This window comes from Aricia agestis, chromosome 5 (assembly GCF_905147365.1).
Source record: "Aricia agestis chromosome 5, ilAriAges1.1, whole genome shotgun sequence".
Lineage (NCBI taxonomy): Eukaryota > Metazoa > Arthropoda > Insecta > Lepidoptera > Lycaenidae > Aricia > Aricia agestis.
The window spans coordinates 19,382,576-19,410,312 of NC_056410.1; the positions used below are offsets into that span (position 1 = coordinate 19,382,576).

Consider the following 27,737-nt stretch of genomic DNA (forward strand, 5'->3'; position numbering starts at 1 on the left):
TCGGCATCATTAATATGTGCATTCATGCCAAATTACAGCTTTGTAGGTCCTATAGTCTCTGAGCAAAACCGCGGACAGACAGACGGACAGACGGACAGACGGACGGACAGACCGAAACTATAAGGGTTCCTTGTTGACTACGAAACCCTAAAAACGTGCAGGAAACGTGCAGGATTGTGCCGTGATTCGTGAACCTTGCCTAGCGATCCATAAAATATTAAATTCAGGGATCAAGAGACATCTACTGAGATACCGTTGTACTATAATTCAGAATTATATACTTTTCAACAAAAGATGGCGCTCAATACGGTAAAAAAATGGTTGGTTTCTTTTCTGAGTTCACCAGTGGCGGATTAACCGTTTCCGAGGCCCTAAGCACAGAGCCTGTGTAGGCCCTCTATTGCTTAAATTTGGTGGGTATAAAGTATAAAATGAAAGTCCATCAAAATTAAAAAGTGTATAATAGGTATAATTTAAAACTTAAAAATATGTGTAGTATGTATAATTTAAAACTTAAAACATTTTTTTCCTTGCCTTATTCAGAGCAAACTCCGAGATTACATCGTCGAAATTTATCTGACGAAGTATGTCTGCCTCAATACACATTAATGCTAAAGAATTAAGTTTGTCCTGACGGATTTTTGTTCTTTGCGGATTTTTTAATCTTTTCAGTTGTGAGAAAGATCGTTCAGCAGAGCAGTTAGTGATCATTAAGCTGTGAAAGATTCTAAATGCCACTTCTATATTTGGGAAAACGCACTTTACTTTATCTTTAATAATCATTTCATATAGATTGGAATGGGTGACCTTTGTTTCTGAAGATTCATATTTTATTCGAACATATTTACGAAAATGATTAAATTCGCCGAGGAAATTTTCATTGAAGTCTTCTGGGTAAGCTTGTAAGAGCATTTGGATATCTTTTTCATATTCTGAACATGGCTTATTTAGATCCGCAAGAAATGAAAACTTTTGTGAAACTTCGTGGTATACATCACCTCTTCTTTGCATTTGAGCATTAAGTGTGTCAATTATTACATTGAAAGTCTCAATGCGGAATTTGTCTCTAGGATTCAAATCAAGATCTTCTGCATTTCCATCATTGACTTGTTTCTTCCTAGTTCGTCTTCGAGTTTCCTTATATTCGCCATTAGGAAACATTTTTCTTGCCTCGCCTTCAAATTTTTCAAATTGATTCCTCATTTCAACGAGATGGCCCGATAAAGAATGATACAAATTGGCACACGTTTTAAGGTCTAATCCTTCTTCTTGAAGCCCCTTACTGGTGCGATGAAAAACTTGTAGAATATCATTCCACAAAGTGAGCATAAATATAAACTCAAACTCTTGCATTTTGTTTGAAATATTTTGTGATTCAAGCCTGGTCTCCCCTTTTTGGTTTGTGTCCTCAGCAATTTCAAGTAAAGCATCCAAAATTTTCGAATAGGATTGTAATATTGCACTCGTAGCTACAGCGTGCGCTTCCCAACGAGTGTCCGATAGCGACTTCAGAACGCTATCGTTGCCTATTATTTTTTTTAAAACTGCCCACCGGTGAGTAGAAGCCGAAAAAAAAGAGTATAACAACTGCACAATTGAAAAAAAATTCACTGCGATCGTACAACAATCAACAGCACTGCGACCAATCAAATTTAGAGTATGTGCAGCGCATGGTATAAATATAGCATATTTATTATGCTCTAAAATTTTTTGCTGCATCCCTTTGTATCGTCCTGACATATTAGCAGCATTGTCATATGATTGTCCTCTACACTTTGCAATATCTATTTTGCAACCCTCTAGATAACTGAGTACTATATTTGCCATCTCTTCTCCCGTATGACTTTTTAAATTTAAAAACGTAAGAAATCGTTCCACGGGCATACCATCAGACGGCGATACGTATCTCAAAATAATACTTAGTTGGTCCGTATGTGATAGGTCAGGCGTGGAGTCCACTGAGAGGCTGAAGTACCCAGCTGATTGTATTTCTTCTACAATTACTTTGTGAACTTTACCACTCATTAAATCGATAAGCTCGTCGCATACTGTTTTCGATAGATATGATGGGTTGCCTTTCCCTTTATTTCCATATCTTGTAATATGGCTTGCTAAAAATGGATCAAATTGAGCCACAAGTTCAAGTAAACCCAGAAAATTCCCATTATGTATAGATCCAAAAGACTCATCATGTCCCCTAAAGGCCAAACCACGTTCTGCAAGCGTTTGTATAACTGCAATAACTCGTTGCAATACATTTTGCCAATATTTTCTTTCTTCTTTCACTTGCGTCTCTAGATTTCTGGTGATCCCTAGACCTTGTCTTCGACTCAAATAAGTTAGCATAAAGTCCTTATGAGCTGAACTATTTTCATGGTGGTCAATTGCAATTACGTTTCGCCAATCACTAAATCCGTCAGCTGCAAATTGGCTCGGCGCTATGGTGATAAATTTGTTACCAAACAATTTGCAAACAAAGCAATACAAAGATCCTTTTGTTTTTGAATACAGTAACCATTCCCGTTTATATGTTTCACCGTTGGCTTTTTTACCGAAAAATAGTCGTGGTGTGCAAAAACGGACACTTTTACCACAAGCATATGTACGGCGCGATTCATGAAATGGGCCCTGATGGTGCTGACAATTTTCTGGACCGTGGTCAATCCAATAGCAAATATCTTCCTCAGAGAATTCCGTCCACAGCCCAGCATCTGTCTTTTTATTAGAATTGACGAGTTCAATTTCTGAAACTACAGAAATCGCAACAATAACAGATTCAGATTTATCGGGAACAGAAATAGGTGTTTTAATTTCGCCATTTATTTCATCGTCATCAAAATGATCATCAGAGGTGCCTGTAGAACTGTTTTTATCAATTTTTGTTGTAACAGATGATAAAGATTGGGATTCTTGACATACATAATTATCTTTGTCAGATTCTAACAGATTGCTCGAAAAAAACGATGTCAATTTTGGAAGTGCATCTGTTTTTTTCTTCTTCAGTTCTGCCTGTTTGCGTTTTTGTGCGCCACTGAGATAATGGCGTTTCATTTTTAATGTTGATGATTAGCGTCAATAACAATTATCACCTTCTGTATACGTACGGTGCTTGCGTACCAACCTGAAATAAATTACATATAATTAAAAAAAATACAATACCTGGGCTTTTATTGCATGTGCGTAGGCAGTGTAGATTATTACAAAGTAATAAACAAAGTGCCAAAGACATCGAATCTTTTTGTATGAAGCCAAACATACCTAAACTTGGAAGTACATGAAATGTCATTTTTTGGTGTACAGGTCAGTCGATACCTAGGCCAATCGGCAATCGATAGAAAATATTATTTAAAACAACGATAACTCTTTGAAAAATGTCGTAGGTCTCATACTTTCCGAGATATTTCACTGTGAAGTTATAAAATCGTTTATTATCTTGCTAAAATGAGAATCCCTAAAAGTATTATTCATAAACGTTTAATAACGCTAAAAAGCTTTGTAAGTATTCAATAGCGAATAGCGGCTTCATGACTTAAAACACGGTCGACCCTACAATAAACTTTCATTAAACAGAAATATGGCCAACAAATGTGCAACAGCAGATTTTTTTTTCGCGACCGTTTTATGGTTAGTTGGAGTGAGTTGGTTGAAGCTAAGTGTTATACGAAACGAACGTTGTTTTGTCGTCAGTACGACAACTTAATCACGTTTAAATATCTTTTACCGACAAAATTTTTTTTGTCGGTAAAAGATATTTAAACAAAAGCAATTTTTTTTATTTAGAACGTTTATGATAATATAATATTATACTTCCAAGTTTAGATATGTTCAAGAGGTTCCATACTTTTTCGTATTCTTTTGGTGAATTCCGGAGTTTTTGTGAATTTATTGTTTTAATAAAAATTAAAAAAAAAGTTGTGAAAAGTGTGGTACTTTTCGAAGTTTAGTTATGAAACATAAAATTAGAATTGTTGAAAAAGGCCGATAATATTCTTTATACGTGTACGTAATCAATGGTGAAAGCATAAAATAAATATTATAATAGAACTTACCTGATAACTTTGTGTGAGGTAACGATAAGACGTGTAGTTTCAATCAAAGCCACTCCGTAAAGTTAGTATAAGTACGTGCGATATGCGTACAGGCACAGAACAATATACTCTAGCGAGCGTATGGGCGCTATCATTTGCAATTAAATGCAAAGACAACTAAGTACTAACTCACTCGGTCTCGTCTCTCGACTCTCGCAGCGCGACGCGACGTGCGGGCGCGGAGGGGGCAGGGCCCTGCGGGGGTGTATAAAGGGTCACTCCCGGAAGTCCCGGACCGCTCGCGTCTTGTGATTTCGGACATGTGGATGAATCTCCATAAAATGTAGGTATAAAATGAAACGCCAGCAGAGGATGGAGGCCCCTGGAGAACAGGGGCCCCAAGCACGTGCTTGTAGTGCTTATACGTTAATCCGCCACTGGAGTTCACTGTTCACTGACACCTACTGCATAACTGGCACAGAGTACTTTATTATGACTGGCTTAACATTTATATAAAATTCTAAAGTACAAAATTACGGTTCTTAAACTTTGTCACCAATAATAAAAATGGCTAGAACTTTCTTACTAGCTAGAGTGTAAAATAATATTAAATTGAAAAACTTAAAACACTGCACTGCAGGAAACTGGGAAACTTCAAGAAATCACTTGAATCTTGATGATCTTTGGTTGATCTTTTTTTTTTGAATTCGTCCCGGTCGGGACAGGCAAAGGGAGCGTTGCCCATACAGCCATCTACCATACATCATTTGCAATCGCAGCTGTCTATAATCTATGCTCGGTTTCAAGTTGACACTTGACAGTTCTCCCTCTATTGTCTATGCCAAACTGAGTGCAAACTTGAAAGTCGCGACATGGTGGAGGAAATCGATTTTTAGGCTTTGTCGTAAAACTTGGGAGATATAAAATAATATTATTTATTCAGGGATATGCCTCCAGCAAAGGATGATTTAGTGAGAGAAATTAATTGTCTAGAAATCAGTGTATCGGAGAAAAGTCCCGCGAAAAGCAGCGCTCTTGTAGATGTAAGAGCGTGCAATAAACCTGCCGCTAAGGTAAGTTTTGTTTTATTTAATATCCCGCTGATATTTTTAATTATTAAGTTGCAATAGTTTTCAGTCGTTAATTTTATGTACATATAAAAAGCAAGCATTTCTGTAAGTATAATAAATTTAATTTAGAAGTTTACTTCACTGCTGTACATAATAAAAAAACTTGAATCTGAATTCGATCATAATAATTTTATTTTCATTGAAAATGTATGCTATTGCTAAAGGATTATCCCAAATAACCAGGATATATAATCAAATAAAAGGTTATTACATTTAAACACTACAATAGAATTCTGGAATTTAGGTGTCAATAATATCTGTGAATGTAACTAAGTACTTATATTTAAAAATATTGATAATTATAACAAAGAACATTTCTCTTATTTATATCTTATATCTTTAAACGAGCAATTCTTGTATATGTATATATATATATATATATATATAATTTGAATCTCGGAATCGGCTCCAACGATTTTCATGAAATTTAGTATATAGGGGGTTTCGGGGGTGATAAATCGATCTAGCTAGGAATCATTTTTAGAAAATGTTATTTTATTAATGTTTTATCGAATACCGAGCAAAGCTCGGTCAAACAGCTAGTAGAAGTATTAAAACAGTAATTCTGCTATATTAACTAATAAAATACATGTCTAGGAACCATTTTTCATGTCCTATTCAAATTATTACTATGTTCAAGGCTTAATCAATAAAAGTTCTAATGTTGCCTTGTAGAATTTAGCTAGCATTTAGCAAAATAATTCAATTTATATAATTTTTCAAAGTACAATATTATTTATTCTATGCAACTTCACATTTTTGTCAGTTTCCATCTAACAGAAGTAATGCAAAGTTACTTTCCTTTTTATTACTCGAAGAGATAAAAGTGTTATACTTTTATTAAATTTCACATATCTTTCTGCACTGGTGGGACTGGCTTGTATCATGTATGTGAAAACTCGGTTCTTGCAGAAACAAGAAAATGCTAATTAAAATCATAGTAACTCTGCTTTTAAGTCATGGACAACTTTTGTATCTTGCAAATTAAAAGAAAATTAAAATGGCCAAATAACATAAATTAATTGTAACAAAAACAATCTGTAAAATAAATAATTATTTTAATTAATAAAAACATGGTAAACATGTTTTTATTAATTTTAAATGGCAGTATTAAATAATTGGCCAAATGCAAGTCTGACTCGGGCACAAAGGGTTCCATACCATTATAGAATAAAATTAGGCCAAAGTTAGTGTTTTTTGGCTGGAAGCCCCTCTTAATTTTTATTTAATATTAATATTATTATTAAATATTAAAGTACACACAAAACTAAAGACTGTGTTAAAAAATTCAAGTACCTACCCATGGCTATTATTGATATAGAGCAAAAAAGGCCAAAAAAACATGTTTGTTGTATGGGAGCTACTCTTAAATATTATTTTTATTTTATTTTTAGTATTTGTTATAGCGGCAACAGATATATACACAATCTGTGAAATTTTCAACTCTCTAGCTATTACCATTCTTAAGTTACAGCCTGGAGACAGACAACAGAGTCTTAGTAATAGGGTCCAGTTTTTACCCTTTGGGTACGGAACTCTATAAATGTTAGTAATCTAATTACTAAATTTGCTTTTAACCTGACTCTATCTGTACAATAATAATTGTTAGGTCTAGCGCACCCTATGCAGGTGAATGAACTATAATGATATGACATTATGAACCCACTTACTTGGAGAATAAGCCGGCATCCTAATCCAGTTATAAAAAGTTTCCTATGTTTCATAAATCTGTCACTGTTTATAGCAGCAGACAGCAGTATATAACAGCAATTCGTAACAAGAATTTATATTACATCATTCATTAGTGTTACTCATGTACTTGATTAATTAAGTAATTACTTATATTGTGCCGAGGCTATTACAAGAATTTAATGTGTTAGTACATTTAGATGTCTGTCATATTCAATACTCGTAAAGTTTGTAAAACAAGTAGGTATATTAAGAAATTCAAATCAAATATTTTTATTCCAAATAAGTATAAAATATTGTCTGTTTGTCTACATGATGCCTACCACTAACAGTAATATTATCAATATCACTAGCTGTTTGACCGAGCTTTGCTCGGTATCCGATGAAAATGTCATTTTCTAGAAATGATTCCTAGCTAGATCAATTTATCGCCCCCGAAACCCCCTATATACTAAATTTCATGAAAATCGTTGGAGCCGATTCCGAGATTCCAATTTTATATATATATATATATATACAAGAATTGCTCGTTTAAAGATATAAGATTATCCAAACTTTTATAAAGGTTTAAAATACCAGTACTATAAATTTTTACAAGTATTGAATTAATTTTTATGTTGATTGCCTCAAAGAAATTTGAATTTAAATATTATAGACTCATTGGATAATGATGATGACCTTGCTTTTTAAATGGACATAACATGATGGAAACTGAGAAAATTTATGTAGAAAATTTAAGCATGGCCACATTATTGATTATACGAAATTTAATTATGTTATAACTTATGACAGAGGTTATTTATGTGAATGACTTTCATATAGAAAGCCGAATAATGTAATTGACGCATCACTTGGCTATGGTTCAGTTTACGTAGAAAGCACCATCTAAACGTTATATAAAATTGTTATTGATTGATATTCAATGTTTTCGCGATTCTCAATTTTAATTTCTCCCAGCAACGCGCCCAGCGCGCGCGCGCGCTTTTCACTTTTTTTTTCGCGCGTTACGCACGCGTCTAAGAGCAATGTCGTAACAATTACCTCTGTTTCGCACTACTAGTTTGTTTACTGCTATTTTATTGTAGTTGTTTTGTTTTATATTATTTTCAGTGCTTGTTTGCCAGCTCGTGATGAATGTAAAATGCACATGTATACGTAGAGTGTGAAAATTGTAGTGCTGCATGTGTTTGCACCCTATTGGCGCCAACATGACCAATTCACAGGTACCTGATCTTATCCTCAGTTTTTAAGTAGTGGTGTCACCATATTCTACCTTAGATTTACTTTGGGTCCTAACTCTTAGCAGCTGTTTTGTTTCTTTACCCAATTTACCTTATAAAATGTATTTTGCACATAACTGTATCTGCAAACGTTTGTCTATAAGTCCTAAGAATAAAGGAAATAATTAGTTGAAAATGACAATTATAATATTAAAAATGTTAATTAGTCAATTTCCTATTTTAGTTAGTGGTTACTTATCCCCTGTGTTCATTCTTCCCAGCACATTATTTTACGTACATTTGGAATAATTTTTTTAAAACAAAATCGCTTATAAGAAATGAAACACGTTTTTGCCTCGACTCATCTTTTCGCACGAATCTAGCGAATTGCGACGAGAAATCTAACAATTGCCAATTATCACACCAGCAACTTTTTGTCGATGCCATGATTTAGCTTCTCACTATAGAAAAGTCTACAACCCAATAATATTAAATTAATGACTAGAAGTGGGAGAACGACGTTTATTCTCCATCAATTATGATAATAAATATTATAAAAAATCTAATTATAAGTTCTCTATTAAGTTAGTAGTATAGTAGCATCGCACAATTTCTCACCAAGAGGGAGAGGAGTAAACAAGTCATCAAAAAACGCCCCCAAACAAAATATTTACATTAGTAATCACAATACAATGTAGATTGTAGTCGTATACTCGTATAGTCATAATATAACGAATAGATTGACTCAGGGGTTCCCAAAGTGTGCGCCGCGGCGCCCTATAGGTCTACCATGAGTTTAAAGCTATAGTATTAATCCATACTCGATACCGAATACGTAAATTTTTAGTAATCATGACGCGGTCAGGGATACGTCATACGGCCGATCACACTGCGACGGCCTCCTGGACAACGCGCGGCCCTGACGGCCGCAATCGGACCTGACATCACGCTGCCAGCATTGGTGCGAGCACCGTAGAGTTTTAGTGGGTAGGGCCGCGGCACACACCATCTTTGCCCGCGGCGAGTCCCACATATCCGCAGTGGGAGTCCCCATCCCCTGCGGAATGCATCACAGCAGGTAGAGTAGGGCGTCATGACAAAATATTGCGACATGTAAATGCGCCGCAGGCTGAAAATGATTGGGAACCCCTGGATTAACAATTGCACGGTCGGATGCATCGTGTTAATAAGCCGGTCATTATACAATCACACATATATTAGTTTCAATAAATCACCTGATGTAATATTTTAACGCTTTGATTGTTATTGGTATAATAATTATATTATATAACATAGTTGTAAATCTTGCCTAGAAACATTAGTTTTCTCGGGTAACATTTTCTTGTGTTTACTTTTAAATAATTAAATAAAGAAACCTATTACTTTTTCTTAAATGTAGCAATAGCCTATTTAGATGCTTTTACATTACAAGTACGAGTACAACAAAGCAAGGGGCGTATAAAAATTTTTAATTTGTTTTTTTTTTATGTCTGGTAATTCTATATGTAAGTGGTAACCCTAGCCAAATATGAAATTTTATTAAATATGCGTTTTAATATTTATAAAATAAGTAGAGTTCCACGCTCTATTAAAATTCGTTAACAGCTGTGTTATGTAAATAATTATATATAAATTATTATAATAACAAACTTTGTAACGATTTGCGAATATTATTCTATACTAGAAATCATATTTTAAATCTTTATAAACATTTCTAATATGTTTTATGATTTATATTAGTAAGGTATAACATTACCAAATTAACTTCTGGAAACACTCTGTATTTCCTTGTTTTATATAGCCTGTAAACCGTACCCTAGTTCGACCTAAATAATTTCTAATTCCTAGAAAACTACTAATTAGTAATCAACAAATATTCTGTGAAAACGGTTTCTGGTCTTATGGGATTTGACCATTGTCCCCTATACATATAACAGCTTTACAGCTTATTGAAATTCCATGCGTATCCGAGTGAAAAAATGTGGAACAATCACCTTCGTAAAGTTTCGTTGGTTCCCATCACAGAGTATTGTGCATTCAAAACAGTATTGCAATGTACCTGCCGTTCTAAATACGTGGCCTAGTGGTCTCTAAGTGGTTCTAGTGGTCGCTTTACAGAGTGTTTAAAGATACCATGGATCATACATTGGTCTGGTGAAATGGAATTGGCAGGGTGACTGACTTGTATCTTGCAACAGCAATACAGCTGGCGAAAATTATGCAATATCCGTCATTGCTGTAGCAAGATATATTATCACCCTGCCGAGGTATATCCCTGATTATAAAACTCGGGTTCCCACACTTTTTTTCCGGGTTATAATTGTGATCTGAATGGTCTCTGATATTTTGACAACCGAGCATGATCTTACCCAGGTTCTGGGCCAGGGGGGGGGGCAAATTACCCAGGTTCTGGTGCCAGGGGGGGGGCAATTCACCCAGGTTCTGGGCCAGGGGGGGGGGAGCAAATTAGATTTTTCATAAGCAAATATTGTATTGTCCCCCCCTGCCCCCCCCTCGGTACGCCCATGCAACCGAGTAACAACGCACGCTAGTGAAAGAAGGTCCTACAATATTTTTAAGGATGATTATGTAGAGACTCGTGTTCTAGTTTAGCTGGTTATTACTGAGTACTGATGATGATAATGATAACAAAATATTCCACCTCCAATCAATAAAAACTCTTCTCTTCTCTTAATTAAAATCTTGCGATACGCAAATCACAATAGTGACTTTAGCAGTTTTATGTAGAAAGCGCAATGTATACGAAAGATTTATGTAACAGATCTATAGTTCGTTTCCTACAGAGATTTCCGCCGACGAAAGATGCAATTACAAAGATCATCTCTTTATGCTAGGTGAAAAAGGTATTGTTTTTTCATCCCAGAGAATCTAGAGATAGAATAGGTGTAGACACCACTACTTCTTTTGATTACGTGTTATTTTAATTGATGTTCTAGTAATTCCTATTGTGTTATTTCGCCTTAATGTTCTATAGTCAAAGCTATGAGAAGTGCTCTTAGACGTTTAGTACGTTAATATTAAGTTTTGAGCATCGTGGTTTTGACTGTGGTTACATTTTAGTGCGTGGCGACTGGCGAGTAGTGGCAAGCCATTGTAAAAGTTGACGACTTGCCACGGCTCGTCTCACTTTTGCCAGTTGTGGCGTATTTTGCCAAACATTTTGCCACGATCTGAGTACACTTGGACAACATGAACTCTGATGCCTCTGTGAGTCATCGCATCAATGCTACTTTGGCGTCTTATATCTAGTTACAGCTCATTTGAGTGAATCTAGATTATGTTAACATGATACTTGTACCTACAACAGGTTATAATATTATGTGTTGAGTTCCATATCAATTCTATAAGACGTAGGTACTGACAACTTCAAATCGAGCCTTTTAACAAAGTTGAAAGTAGCATCTAAGTAAACTTGTCCAGCTGTATTTTGATCGTGGCCTAAAGCCCGTATTACACCACACTGTATTCAGCAACCCTAAATCCTGATTGAGGGTAGTGTAATAAGATTTTCCCTAAAACTTACACTGCGCTAAGTAAGAGGCATGTGTATCGACACCATTGCAAGAGCCTACGTTTTCCCTAACTACCGAGCCCTGAAAAAGTGTGTAATATAGATTAAGGGGCTATTTCACCATTTCCTGATAAGTGCCGGATAGACTATCCACAACTTATTAGACAGATAGAATATGGAGTACTTATCACGGAACTTATCAGGAAGTGGTCAAAAAGGCGCTTAACCATGATATTAACTAGTTCCTCCATCCAGGTATGGTTCCGTGGGGTCCGCAGCTCCAAGTTCCGCCACGTGTACGGGGTGCCGTTCAAACGTGAGCGTTGCTATGACAACATCAAGATCACGCGCAACGCCCACGACTCCAACTTCTGCGCGGTCAACCCCAAGTTCGTGGCCATCGTCACCGAGGTGGCCGGAGGAGGCGCCTTCCTAGTGCTGCCGTTGGACCATGTAAGTGTTAGTTTAACGGGCATTTGGCTACCATACTTTTCCACCAAAGACTTTTGGTAAGCCAGATTCGGAAGTAACCAACTATGAAAGGATTTTCACCAACCATGAAAGTGTCCCTTTGGCAAAGTGGTCGCGATCATGTCTTCAAAATGTGCGCCTTAAAAAAGATGGCTCTCTCAGGAAATGTTACTCAAAACTCAAACTCAAATTTTTTTATTCAGAATAAATTTTATCAAATATTCTCTGAACGTCGGGGCTACACAGATGCCTACCACCGGTTAAAGACACTTAAAGAACTAAAAGTGTAATAAAGAATGTTATCACTTATCAGTTATCACCTACTTGACACGTTCTATGCGACACTCATATATACTTGACATATTGCAAGCGACTATATTGTATAAGAAATATCTTTTTAATTCTCATGTTTAGCCTGCTTAACATTTTTCAAAGCCTCCGTGAAGCCATATTTTACACTCCATTGCACGCAATCAGATCAAGGTTGGAAACTCCTGTAATCAGAAGCAATGTAATCGATGCTTAAGTAAATCAATACCGTGTAAGCCTGGCGCTACGTGGCGCTAGAGCAGGGAATCCCAACCTTTGCAGGGGTGGTCCCTGCATTTGTATTAACTGTTTTTATATTAAGTGTTTCTTGTTTAAACTGGGACGATTAAATACAAACTCAATAGCAAATAAGAAAACTTTGTTATCTTTAAATTAATGTGATTTCTGAGCTCTCATCATCTTCAAGAGGTCGGCTATCGTTGAGCTATATTTAAAATCATTCGCGGACCATATTTTGGCTCCTGCGGACCACTTATTGAAATCCACGGACCACGAACCACTGGTTGAGAATCAGTGCTCTAGAGTTATTCACTTCGTGCGTGATGTAGGTTAATCTTGTTGACTGGGAAATTACAAAGGGCAGAAATGTAGGATAGTAGGAAAATATTTGTAAGTCTTGAATTGGGGCGAAAGTGGTGTAAACAAGAGCTGGAGCCCAATTTTGTACCTCAAATGTCGGAAACGGTCATTTTGACGTCAATAGCATTGACGTCAAAAAGAGCGCTCGCGAGAATTTAAGTCAGCCTGAAATTCAAATCATGATTATTTGGTTAAATTTTAGATATTTGTTCTATGATTGAAAATAGCTAGATAAATAAATGTCAATACTTGTTTATGCTGGCGTAAATTATTTACGTAAGTGTCCTCACTGCAGGTGGATTTCGGAGGACTATAATTTTCACAAAAATTAACCGAGCTCAAACAGTATTTCCTTTTCATGGGACCAGCTTTGAAATATTTTCTTTCCAACAAAAAAATAATCATCAAAATCGGTTCATAAATGACAAAGTTATCCCCGAACAAAAAAAAGTACTCGCATTAAAACTTCTTTTTTTTTTAATTCGGTTAATAAAACCTAGGTATTGTCTGTCTGTTAAGATATAATAAAACGACTATAATATATTCATTAGCCATTGAATTTTTTGACACTACAGCCTTACCGCGAATAGACCACACTGCACTCTACAGTTACAAAGGACATTCCGCCTATTGTTACAACTTGAATGACACCCAATTCTGACTTGAACGTGATCAAAATGTTATTATGACAACATTATTATCACCATGACTCATATGCACATTGTACCAATTAATAGATATCTTAATGACCGTAACAAGTGGACGCAGGATAAGAGTATTTGTATACTTGTATAGTTGCAAACTAGGACGCTTTTACTAGTGTTGGTAAAAATAGCATTGGCAATAATAATTGTTAAATGCCTATTAGTAATAATTAAATTAATCGTACTTGCTAAAAAATACGATTGCTAATATTATCGTGCGCAGCAACAGTCGGAGTCGCACCTTGCGATCATGATAAAAATCATGTGCGCGCTGTTTCGCACCGCGGTGCTAACTATTAATGAATTGGTATTTTTCACTCGATGCGAAATAATACACGACGCGAGCGGTGCGATGCGAACCGACAATTCACGATGCCGCGTTTTTAGCAAATAGCAAAGCAATAATACTTAGCATGCTGTGACATCAAAATTAGCATGTTAATGAAATTAATAGAAAATAGCATTAATTCCCATTACTAGCTTTTACTGTAGTGGTGGTGGGTTTTATTGTCCCCGCATTTGTGTCACCAACATTCACCAACTGTCCCATTACCCAAAGTATATATCTCCTAGCGTTCTTCTTCAACCTCTTAACTCTTCACCAATGTCTGGCAAATCTTTAACAGGCGTTGGTGAATTGGCACTTAGACCTACTTTGCATCAGTTTCGGTTACTGCTATAATGTCATGTTTTCTTTTCTTCGTATTTATGAAAAGACGACGATGACTTGGAAAAAACACTAACTGTTTGCTGGCGCAAGTGAGCCTATTATGTATTAGTATTATAGTATGGCTAGTTTCATAGTAATAACATTCGAAAAAGTCAGGGCTATTTAGAATATAACCTAGTTTAAATATTTCCGCACTCATTTCTGCAATAAAACCAGTAACATTGCGGTTAGCTCTTCCTGTGATCCTTCCGTGTAAAGTATACGGAAGGTCGGGTGACCGCAACACAATACCTGCCTAGTTTGATAGCCGTCATGTATACGTAGTATTATACAGTAGCCTGAAGCACCTGTAATGACCTGCAGCGGAGCTAAAATGGTCGCTTTGAAGAATCATATTATGAATCATGTTATGATTCATTCTTTTAAAATCGCAAAATGCAAGTCTGCTTGCAATTCATATTTCTTCTTCTTCTTTAAAAATGACCCCGTAGTGAGTTGCCAATGTCAAAGTGGTTGATGTGACTCTGCTCTAGGATAGGTTGGCTTTATGAAGAAACAAGGTATGATTTGAGACGCGTACGGCTGTTGAAAAATCTAAAACAAGCACAAACATTTAGGGTTAGTTCTATACACCTCACAGTTTTATTTTGTTAGTATGAATATATGAACATAACATTTCAACAAATAGAGTATTTACAAATTTTTATACGTGGGAGAGCCATGCTTCGGCACGAATGGGCCGGCCCGACCGGAGAAATACCACGTTCTCACAGAAAACCGGCGTGAAACAGCGCTTGCGCTGTGTTTCGCCGAGTGAGTGAGTTTACCGGAGGCCCAATCCCCTACCCTATTCCCTTCCTTACCCTCCCTTATTTCCTTCCCTTCCCATCCCTACCTATCCCTACCCTATTACCCTATTCCCTCTAAAAAGGCCGGCAACGCACCTGCGGCTCTTCTGATGCTGCGAGTGTCCATGGGCGACGGAAGTTGTTTTCCATCAGGTGACCCGTTTTCTCGTTTGCCCCCTTATTTCATAAAAAAAAAGTACAAAACAAATTTTAGATTGATAGGACGAGGAATGGTAGGAGGGAGGATATCATACAAGGAAGGTTGTTTCCTTGGAAATGAGAAGGTCATTCATAGTTGGTAATTCGTAGGTTACCTACTAATATGGCATTTGTCAGTTTGACAGTTTTGACAATTCATTTGCTGAATTGATTGAGAGGAATTGCTAAATGTGACCATTTTAGCCCCGCTGTAGTAGAGTGAAATAGTATACATAATGACTTTGGAAAAGTAAATAATGTAACTGGTTTACTAATATGTATTAGAAAACTGAAGAGTTTTGTTTGTTTTGTCGCGCTTATCTCACAAATCTGGATATTTATGTAATTTCAAAATGAACTTGTTTGTTATTCTAGATTCTAAAGTCCGACCGATACCCGACTCATACCTGGCTCCTCCAGTTGCGCCAATCTTAAAACTATAAACGGCCTATAGTCTCTCAATTGACTGTCATGACAGTGCGACATAAACTAATGACCCATCGGCCATCGGCCACCGTTAGACGAATACCAATCGTCGACCGAAAACATTCCGTAGCACATCGAATAGAGTTTTAGCACGATATTAAATAGTATATCAGACAATAGCTCTTATACGTATGACACTAACGACCACAATGCTCTGACTTTGATGAATTACGTGTGACCAATAATTGTGTTATAATTACACAACTCTTCAAGCTCCAAATACGATCATACGTAATGTAATCTGAATATTAAAGTGCTGACTAAAACTGAATTTGGCCGCAGAATGATTCCATGGCATGAGAAAAATTTAGGAGGATTTCCAAAATATTTTATCTACATTTTAGAAAACTGATTTTAGATAACATTGCAAAATGATGAAAATCCAACTAAAAAAAGCATACTGGATATGCTTTTTTTTTTCAAAATTTGGGGGTTCGAATAATAATTAATTTTCAATGGACCGTACCTGCTTCCTATAATATGAAACATATTTCAACCATGGCGGTTCAACTGGTCGCTGCTACCAACAAAATGTATAGACCTCTATTAGAGAGGTACCTACTCACTGGTGTCCGTTTGGTTGTGCTCTATCTCTATTCTTTCCTTGGTAGTGACTGGTCAGTGGTTACACCACAGTTGCTCTGTATATCTATACCTACATTTTCTTGGTTGTTGAATGGTGTCCCGTTGAAGTATAGTCCTATTACAGAATCACACTTACTAGTTACCTGCCTATCTAAACCAAGTTCACAAATTCCTTTGATCGCCCTCAGAAGATCTATAATCTATATTCTCTATCTATACAGAGTAATCAATACAAGTAGCCACCTCACAAGAAAGCGGACCTAAATTCGCCGTATCGCCATATCTAATTTCACCTTTCTATACCCGTATAGAACACTTAAAATAATTATCTACAGCCGAGATCCCATTGCCGATAACTTTGTTATGACGAGGCAATAATAGAATGTAATTTTGCCTCTTACAACACTAACGTATCCTCTGCTCTGTTTTCAAATTTCTTTAACTGTTTTGGATAAACGCCATCTAGTGCGAAGTTTTTAAAGTTTTCATAGATTACTAAACTGGCAAAACTTAATCTGTAGTTCTGACTCATAATATATAATTATTAGAACTAAAATACCAAATCTAACCTGAACCTAAGGACCTGATCTTGACTTCATCCCAACATATTATATGAATAAAATTTACTCCATATCACCTATATCATGGAAAGATCTAAATTTAAAAATCATTGACGCAATTAATATTAATTATCATCAAATCAGTGCGAGCACGCAATCATTCTCGTTGACAAGTAAATTTCTGTTGTCTAACGGCCTTTCCCAATATTTGATCTATCTCTGGTTTTGCCCTACTAGAGATAGGAATAGCTCACAATTGACATAAAATATATGTCTCTAATGTCTAATGTGAGCTATTCCTATCTCTAGTAGGGCAAAACCAGAGATAGATCAAATATTGGGAACGGCCGTTAGATGCTCTTAAAATATTATGTCTACTGTCATGAACTCATGACTCATAACTCTTAAGCATATAAAACGCATGTACTGATGCGTTCATTGCCAAATTGTTAAGGTTCGCGCTCACTTTGTCGGCGCGTGCCGGGGCGGATCGGGGCTCAGCGGAGCGCAAAATGCGCTATAGCACACTATTGCCGGGCCGGGCCGCATCGCATTGACGGATTTTGAGTACTTTGGATAGCTCCAGTGTGACCACTCATAAATCACTCGTGATTCGATATATCAAAAGCGTTGCTATATTCTACTAAAATCTACTAGACCGTGTTTTAGATTCTACCGAAAATCTACCTTTATTAATCAATGTATTCTACGTGGTTGAAACAAAAAAAAACTGAAATGTTTATATGGACTGTCTTCATTATGCATTTTATTTTTTTATATTATTTGTTATATAATATCGATCTTCTATTAAAATTTACAAAAAATTTTGGACTCCTAAATCGTCATTCATTTGACTTCAAATCTAACAAAAAGTGGAAATCTATGTGAAGTGTGGTCACACTGTTGCCGGGGCGCAGCGGGTTTGTCGGGCCTTGTCGCATTGACGGAAATCCGCTGCGCCCCGACACAGTGTGCGATACGCGCATCCGCTTCCATACAAATTGTATGGAGGCGGATTTTTGCGATGAGCTCCGGCACACTGAGCCCCGGCACGGCCCGTCTCAATGGGATCACTCCTTTAAGGTCATTGGGGTGTCCCCTCGCTAATATTTAGGTCATATAATTTGTCTAAACTAGTTAGGTAACCCCAGCTGAAAATGATAGACACATGCTTTGTTAAACGGTTGTTGAACGCTTACTCGTTAGTTTAATTAATTACTCTTAATTGTACATTGTTAATTAATTTTTTAAACGTAGTGTACCAATTAAAATAATTAAGTAAAAACCCAAAATGCTTTTTGAATCTAAATTTAGTGAAGTAGACATCATAAAATTTATATCCATGTAACTTATAATCCATCCTCATTTATTTTTACTTTTTTTGATCCTTGATAATATATGTCCTCCAAAGAATAGCCATAGATAATTAATCTTTTCTTTTTTTTCTTTTTTCAGACGGGGCGTTTGGATTTCAACGCGAGTAGAGTGACGGGGCATAAAGGACCCGTGCTGGATATAAAATGGAATCCGTTCAACGATAACATCATAGCATCATGTTCCGATGACTGCACGGTAATTTTCTTCCGCCATTTTTTGCCGCCATTTTCGAACAAATTGGCGCGCATTACACGCCTGTTCCGTTCCACCTACTTTTTTAATTCGCCGTCACGCGGCCAAAACATTTTGATTGTAATGCCATAACATTTTATTATGGGTAAAATTTTTCTTTTGTGCTAGTTGAAACTTTAAATAGAGAACTAGTAAAGTGCTAGGAAGGTATACACTTGAATTTTTTAAATATATAGACATTAAATGTATGGAAACATACAACACTTGTAACTAGTTCGTGTAGGCCATGACTTAATATCACGGCTGACATAATGCCATTAAAGGCTATAAGATTGGGCTAATCCCCGGATTACAATGTTCCACCTGACATGAGCACATTAGCGATACGCAACGTGCGTTAAAAGCGCCTAAGTGCTTACACAACACTCAAAACTTGATTGTGGCCTAGATATACGTGTGATAGAGAGGTATTATTAGTAGGTAGTATTTACACTCTCCATACATACACAGCGACCGGTCTATAGGTTACATATAGTTTTAACACTTTTAAGTTTAGACTGAACGTACACCAATAAAGGCTATTCTTGTTCCTGTACCATCGAAGAAGTTGATTCTTAAGTAGTTGACGGACTACGTCTGCTCCGTTTGGTCGAATTATGTCAATTCAATGAGAGCCAGTCCACACGGCGCGTTGCGTCACCGCAGCGTCGACGCAGCGCTGCCGTTTGACGCATAGCCGGCCACACGGGCGCTGCGTCATCGCAGCATTGTTACGAAGCAGTCTTAACGTCAACACCCCCCCCGCTTCGTCTCGGGGGCTGCTGTCCGTCGTTGTGTGCGTTGCGACGACGCAGCGCGCCGTGTGAACACCTTGGTTATTTGTATGTAAAACAACGCAACGACAGCGCCAACGCAACGCTGATGAAACGCGCCGTGTGGACTGGCTCTTATTCGTTATCTGTCGGCTAGGTTTGACATAACGCGACTAAATTCATCAACTTCTCTGTATATATCCATCCATCCATCAATTCCAGGTGAAGCTATGGCACATCCCGGACGGCGGTCTGTCGATGCACCTGACGGAGTGGCTGGCGGAGCTGAGCGGGCACCGCCGCCGCGTCGCCCACCTCGAGTGGCATCCTACTGCCGAGAACGTGTTGCTGTCTGCTGGGTTTGATTATCTGGTATGTAGTTATAATATCATAGTTATATTATGATAATATGTATATAACTATATAGTCATAGTCATCCCAGCTAATTCTTAAGGACTTGTAGATATGTCGCAGCCGGATCGTACAATCTGCCATATTATTTCTGTTGCAGTTTTAAAATACGTTGGTTCAACGAGAATCCAGCTAATTAGCGAACATTTCAAAACGGTCAAAGGGACTGACCGACCTGCAAAAAACAGCAGTATATCGTTATCGACTAGCTCTGTCCCTTTTTGCGGTGCAACTGTAATAACGGCATTAACATTAACATCTTGTATCCGTCCTATGTATGTGTATGTGTTAGGTAACACATAGGACGGATACAAGATGTTAAAAAAAAACGTGACAATTCAAAAAGGGAGGGTTTTCAAAAATCAAAGTTTTGTGTGACGTAATATGTGGGATTGATCTGTTAAGTTAGTATCAACCGTTGAATCAATAACACAATGACGTTTTTAACTTATGATTGACTCTTGAGTACATAAAACTTTTGATTGATTGATAAACTTTTGAATGATTGTTTGATTATCATCTTCACAGATCTTCGTGTGGGACGTCGGCAAGGGGGAGGCAGTGAAGGTGATAGACTGCCACACGGACGTCATATACTGCATGTCGTTCAACCGGGACGGCTCGTTGCTCGCCACCACGTGCAAGGACAAGAAGCTGAGAGTTATCGAGCCGAGACGGGGGATTGTGCTGTCTGTAAGTAGAACTAGGGGCATACTCTATCCCCGTTAGTAAAAAAAACGTATAGTGAATACACAAGGTAAATGGCTAAAAAGTCGAATAACAGAAATAGACGTAAACCTTGAATAGTATAATAAAATAATAACGGAAACGAAATATGTTTTTGGCACTCTTTTTAGCAAAAAATTCGGAGAGATTTTGAAAAGCGAGGAGAGTAGAAAATGTTTCTTTCGATGAACTACTCTACACAAGTAATATAAAAGTTCAGAAAAATATTTGTAGAATATACTTAGTAGATATTATTGTGAAAAGAATATAACAGAAATCGAATGTAAAAGTCTATGAACAGAAGTAAAGGATAAAGTAGAAATAGATTTATGATGATAGCAAAAAATTGTTAGTAAATAAACTCAAAAACAATGTAAAATGTAAAAAATTATAAAAGCAAATAATTGTCCCTTCTTATTGAAGGGGAAACAAGAGGTCCCATAAAAGGGGCCATAAAAAAAAGAACTACTCTGCTCACTGATATCGTCACGACTAGGACTCGAGTGGCATGCCACCTAAACAATATGCACTCGCAAAACATACCTCTGGTACGCCAGGAGGTATGTTTTGCGAGTACGTCTGGTACGTCAAAATATGCATTTTCATTTGAATGGTTATATGTATTTTTTTATCTCACACTCATCATTAATATGTATCTGTCCTTTCCAGGAGGGTCAATGTCACACTGGCACCAAAGCCTCCAAATGCACGTTCATCGGCACGAGCGGGCGCGTCCTCACGACTGGGTTTTCCCGCCACAGCGACCGGCAGTACGCCGTGTGGGACCCGCACGAGCTGCGCGCGCCTCTCGTCCTCGAGACCATAGACAGCTCCTCGGGTGTCGTGTTCCCCTACTACGACCCCGACACCAACATGGTACGTGCACACACGTCACACACACACACAAGTAAATAAAGTAAGTCAATAAAGCTCGACTAAGTAATGACGTTATCGAATTAGGTAGATATCTTATCCATGTTATACATAATAAATTATGTCAAACTATCTACTTATATAAGTTTTGGTGTATAGTACGCACCAAAACGTTGGTCTACAAAAAGTCAACGGATTTTCCTGTTACATTTGAGATTTGGCCTAACTCTTTGGAGTTTGGCCAATATGTTTGGCAATTTTGTAGTATAGTTTGGCAACATGAAGTATGTTTTTTTAGGTGTACCTAGCGGGAAAAGGCGACGGCAACATTCGCTACTACGAGGTGGTGGACGAGCCGCCGTACGTACACTTCCTCAATCAATTCTTGTCTGGAAATCCACAGGTAAGATTATTAGTAGTGAAGTACTACTATTGCATGACACGCGTAGTTATTTAGTGCTAAAATAGGTACTCATTAATTAAGACACATTATTATGATAACAAGAGAGGACATAGTATACTAATATTATAATTTATAACTATCTATTCTTTGAAGTCAAAAATCTAGCGCGCCTAGGAGAGATAATTGCCCTGAAATTGAAAACTGCTATTTTTGATTGTTTAACCGATTCAGTGTGGATGACACTGGAGCCGTATCATACCTGTTTTTAACGTGTGACGTATGACACGTGAGCCGTGTCATTTAAAAAACGCCTGTATCTCCCTCAAATTACACTTTTTAAGGTTCTACTCTGAACAAAATAATCTTAATTTTCCACATAGAACAAGCCTATAGACTTCGCCTCTGAATATTCTGTGAATTGAAAGAAAGTAGGGGCCGTCAACCTTTTTTAAAAGGTGCATTCATTGCGCATTACACGGCAGCCGCGTCTTATGGGTTTTTAACGTGTGGCGTATGACACGTGAGCCGTGTCATTTAGAAAGCGATTGTATCTCTCCCAAATTACATTTTAGAAGGTTCTACTCCGCACCACGTAAATTTATCTACGAAAATACGTTCGTAGATTAATTTAAATTATACATTTAATTTTAATTATTTTTTAATTTAAATTACAATTTAAATTATACAATTTACATCGGAAAGCCAGATCTATTTAATACACTCATTTTTCTAACTTTGAAACCTACAAAAGGTTTGCAACATCTGAACAGAAAAATCGCTTACCTGCCATTTTCAGGTTAAAACTTAGTAAACTACTCGAAATCAACTCAAAACAACGTAGCCTTCCGTTAACATCAATGTTTTGGGTTCAATTAAATAAATGAAGTTAATAAACACGTAAAAATCAATAAAAACAAAAAATCTTTTTAAACGTGGCGGGTGACATCTACTTCTATGGCGTATGACACGGCTCACGTGTCACGAGAAAATTGTATGCCGCCACGACTGAAAGTCTTCAAAAAGGTGCGCCGCATTGAATCGGTTAACTGGTATCGTCAATTCAACAATTTATTTGACAATAAAATTTAAAGGCGGGCTGCGTCATTATTAATCCTAGACGTTCAACAATATTGCACAATAACCTTAGTGCTCACCTTGGGTAGGAAGTTAGGAACCAATCCTTACCAGAAGCCTAACTGGGCACTGCAAACTCAACAAACACCTAAACAGAATGGGTATTTGTAGCATAACGACTTGCAGATTCTGTGGGGAGGAGGATGAGACACTTCACCTTCTCCTTGACTGTCCTGCTCTACTACAGAGCAGGAACAGGCACCTTGGTCGCCACGAAAACTCATCCACGGAGGAAATTCGTGGCACCAACCCCAACCATATCGTTCAATTTATAAGGAGTATTGAGTTGGGGATGATTCTCTAGTGTGAAGGAGTCACAATAGATCCTCATGGGTCGCAGTGACGTTAGGGTTACAGCGACCTGCCTTCTTAAAAAAAACATTGATTCTCTTGTTTCTGCCACAGAGTTAGAAATTGACTGTAACACTTTTTTTATGAAATAAGGGGGGGCAAACGAGCAAACGGGTCACCTGATGGAAAGCAACTTCCGTCGCCCATGGACACTCGCAGCATCAGAAGAGCTGCAGGTGCGTTGCCGGCCTTTTAAGAGGGAATAGGGTAATAGGGGAGGGTAGGGAAGGGAATAGGGTAGGGGATTGGGCCTCCGCTAAACTCACTCACTCGGCGAAACACAGCGCTAGCGCTGTTTCACGCCGGTTTTCTACGGTCAAACGTGGTATTTCTCCGGTCGAGCCGGCCCATTCGTGCCGAAGCATGACTCTCCCACGATATACTTACTGATTTCTGTGTAATTTCAGCGTGGTCTAGGCTACATGCCGAAGCGCGGCGTGAACACAGCAGCGTGCGAGATATTCCGCTTCTACAAGCTGCACACCGCGCGCGGCCTGTGCGAGCCGATATCCATGATCGTGCCGCGCAAGTCTGACTGCTTCCAGGTGAGTTATTTATCATTTATTTTATTTAAAAAGTAAGTGTTAAAGTAAGTTAGTAAAAGTAGTGCAAATTAACAGCTATAAAAGAGTCTTAATTGATCACTGTTATAGACTACAGGCCCATGTCGAAAATGGATGGGTCATATGAACCACCAGGTGGTGAGTGGTGACGTATATGACATCATCTGGTTTAATCTGCGATTCTATTGAATGACTACCACATTCACTGAATGACTAAGGGACAACTCGTCAAGACGTTGACTATGACGTTTAACTTCTTAACTAAAAGCCATAATAATATAGCAAGCATTTATATGTGTAAACCTAAGTTATGTATGCAATCTTGTTCATAAGGTGATGATGATAATAATAAACCCCCCCCCCCCCCACCAGTTTCGGTAACGGTGGCCGACTTCATTGAACTTCTTATCCTGACCAAGAGTTTTTGAACACACAACTTTTTGCGCATGGTTTTGACCCTAGTATATTGTTACCAGGAGGACTTGTACCCGGACACTGCGGCGCCGACGCCGGCGCTGAGCGCGCGCGACTGGTTCAGCGGAGTTAACGCGCCGCCGCTGTTGATTAGCATGAAGACAGGTATGTTAAGTTCTGGTTCCTTGAGTTGCTTCGCAGTGCTGCTATCGTGCAAAAACGGTACTTAAGATAACTGCAGAGAATCTGCGGTAACTGGTGACGGCAAATTTCAAAGAAATAAAATTATATACGTTTGTTATACCCATGTTATAAAAAAAATACATTAAAATGACACTTGACTCTTACTAAATTTAATTTAAAAAACCTAATGAAATTAGGAAAAAAGCTGTGAAATAGAAGGGTTTTAAAATATAGCAGCATTTTCCTTCTTTTGAATTTTACATGATATGCCGAATTTAACTTTGCAAATAAATAACAAATGTATCAAACATTCCAGGTGTGACGATATCGACGCACAAGGCGCGCAAGACGGACAACTCGCTGCAGGGCCAGGACGCCAACACGCGCAAGAAGTTCGCCTTCCTCGCGCGCGAGACCACGCCCGACTACCGCCCCCTGCCCGGCCTGCGGGACGAGATACAGCTGCCGGACACGGTGAGCGTCACGGTAACGCGGTCACGGTGACAGATATGGTAGTGAGCGTAACACCAGTTACCCCGCTTATACATTGACGCGTATCAACGTGACGATGATCCAAGTTAGGTTGGAACAAGTGCAGGTGGCAAAATGTATGGTAGTTGATAGTTCTTTTCTTGGCGTTTAAGGCGTCTTGATCATCCTCCATCAAATCCTAGCGTGATTTCTATCCTAACTGTATTAGAAGTTTATATTTTTTATCCTATCCAACTACTTTGTACTTATTTAATGGAGACTGACAGAAGGTGTTTTACTCAAAACATTCACTAAGTTGTTACTTAGTGAACCAAATGTTTAAAAAACCTTTTTTTTCTCAGGTGAACGAGAAATCGCAGAAGACGAGCGCGAACCAGTCCACCAAGTTCCACCAGCTGCAGAAGATGTTTGGCAAACAGACGGGCGGCGTGGAGCCAGTACCGCTGTATAAGCAGATCAACCAGGGTGATGTCTTCTCCACTGAGAACGAGGTATTTTTAAAAGCTTTTATTTAACTTTAAGTGTGGTAGTGATAAGGTTCCATTGCACATAGGCAATTTTTGCATAAAACAAAGTAGACACGTTGTTCACTTGACAAAGAGGTGTCTAAAAATATGTCTTAACTGCGACATGCACATTTCACTATAGTTCAATCAAGGTGTAGGCAGAAAATTAACCCCTGAGTTATTGTTACTTGTTACTTTTAATTATGTTGATTTTTATTATTTCAATTTTATTAGCCTCTTGCATAATAAAATCATATATTTAATTAATAGTAGTCTTCATACAATAATGTCAAATCTCTTCCTTTTGGTTTCACCTATGATTTCAGAAACTCAAGATACTTTAATTTTTTTTACTACTACAGTTGCGGCTAGCTTTTAACCGTCAAGGCGAAGAGCTACGGATCGTCAAACGACAGCTGCAGAACAGTCAGGCGCGAGTGCGGGAGCTCGAACAGATGGTAGCGTCGTTACAGGCGCAGCTACACAACAACCACTACTTGGAACCCGTTGAGAACAACCATTAGAACCGCAGAGAACAACCATCAGAACTGGAGAAAACAACAATTAGAACTGGAGGGAACAACCATTAGAATCGGAGAAAATAACAGCTGGAACTTGATAATTGATATGGAGAAACCTTAAAATTAGCAAACCTTGTTTTGTCCTTGTTTAATAAGTTACAAAAGTATCTTAACAGACAAGGACCAGGTGGAATTTTTATAAGAAGGTAACTGAGGCATAAAGTTTCCACTTTTCTAGCTGGCTATTTTGATGGGCCAACCACTAAAATTATACTGTAATGGTATAACAACTATAAAATCAAATGATGTATGTAACTTGTGTTTAAATGGTGGTAAAAATTACTGTGGTAACACATGAGTATAAATTCTGGAGTAAAATTTGAACAAATTAAACTATAACTATAACACAGAATGCTTAAACACTATAATGGCAGCTTTTAAAGTGAACTTGTAATAAATGTTGCTCTGGCTAAAGTCGCTTAGATTGCTAAACTTGTCTGTTATATAAATTTTAAACATTAAAACGTAACCAAAACTTATTTTTACGATTAACTCTAAAAGTCTCAAATATATTTAAAAACAGACTACAAATATTTTAGCTATATGATACTTTACTGTACCTGGCAATTTTTGTATGTGCCAAGCTTAATACAGCAACTATAATAGGGTGTATAAGTATTATTGAAATATAACAATGACATGAATGGAATTATTTTTGTATGATAAGGCTTTTGATATGCTAAGAGTGTGCGACAAAATATTATTGCTTAGGCATTTAATTGGTTACTTTGTTAAAAAGTAAAGCGCAGGTTATTTTTATATAATTGATAATGATTTAAAATATTATCGGTTTTACGCGTAAAATGTCTAAAAAAGATTTCTGGCGATAATAGAATAAAAGTATGATGCATATGTTACAAGAATAATAATTTTGTAAATTAAAAGCTAATATTATTTTTACAATTAATATAAGCTGGCCTTATGTTATACGGTGTCACCTCTTGTATTGGTGATCGCATATTATGTATTTTTGCGTATAAGCATTCACAAGGCTCAATATTATTTGTCAGTGATGTTGCAACACTGATAATGGGATCAAAGTTTATCATTCCAACTATTTTCGGCCTAAGTTTCGGCCTCTTGTAATAACCATGACATGTATTTTATATTTACAGACTTTTTCTGTATTTACTTATTTTTGGGCAGTATGAATGGTTGAAATTCTTTATATAGAAAAGACAAGACTATGTTATAATATGACGAATAGTTAAAACCGTGAGGGGGAATAGAATTTAACAGAAAGTTGTGTGTGTAAAGTTTTTTTTGTCTTCTTACTTTACTGTTTTGACTATACTATTCTTAAGTATGAACCACGCTCTCAATCTAAAGGACCACTGAAAATTTTATGTGCAATTATGACAGGGTTGTGTTTCACCTTTTACAGAACACTTAGTTCCTCTATTTTGTTGTTATAATTTTTAATTTTGATGTGTGTGTCGTTTTTACTTAATTTTAGTAGCCAATGATTTTGTTAGTGATAATTTTTGACATTTACATTATTTTGTCTTTGATTATTTTTATTGCAATGATTATGGAATATTTTTGCACAGTTTAATGATTTAATATTAATGTCATATGACCAATTTTGGACCTGTTGAACGATTTACTTATATTATTATCATTATGTTTAGTGTAGGTTATTATAGTTTTAATTTATAGCAATCTAAAACTGCCTGATAGGTTGACATT

The 27,737-nt window shown here is 37.2% G+C and overlaps 1 protein-coding gene across 2 annotated transcripts; it reads left to right on the plus strand.

Annotated features, from left to right (window-relative positions):
• Positions 1-4,874: 4,874 nt before the first annotated feature.
• LOC121727193 (coronin-2B-like) lies at positions 4,875-27,737 on the plus strand. Of its 2 annotated transcripts, XM_042114888.1 has the most exons (13): positions 5,006-5,101; positions 7,958-8,070; positions 11,855-12,052; positions 18,486-18,602; positions 19,634-19,783; positions 20,351-20,515; positions 21,218-21,424; positions 21,720-21,824; positions 23,717-23,854; positions 24,349-24,451; positions 24,786-24,943; positions 25,303-25,452; positions 25,830-27,737. In XM_042114888.1, exons 2-13 carry the CDS (start codon positions 8,029-8,031, stop codon positions 25,989-25,991), a joined length of 1,695 nt encoding a protein of 564 aa, XP_041970822.1. In that variant the 5' UTR covers positions 5,006-5,101; positions 7,958-8,028; the 3' UTR covers positions 25,992-27,737. The 2 variants fall into 2 exon arrangements, with proteins under 2 accessions (XP_041970821.1, XP_041970822.1); XM_042114887.1 differs by lacking the exon at positions 7,958-8,070 and having other exon boundaries at positions 4,875-5,101.

What these genes read in the sequence shown, in the direction of transcription:
- LOC121727193 (XM_042114887.1), top strand. Translation starts at nt 4,976, where the DNA reads ATGCCTCCAGCAAAGGATGATTTAGTGAGAGAAATTAATTGTCTAGAA. An exon ending in TCTTGTCTGGAAATCCACAG is followed by an intron (nt 21,825 to 23,716) that starts GTAAGATTATTA and finishes GTGTAATTTCAG; the next exon opens with CGTGGTCTAGGCTACATGCC. An exon ending in GCAAGTCTGACTGCTTCCAG is followed by an intron (nt 23,855 to 24,348) that starts GTGAGTTATTTA and finishes TATTGTTACCAG; the next exon opens with GAGGACTTGTACCCGGACAC.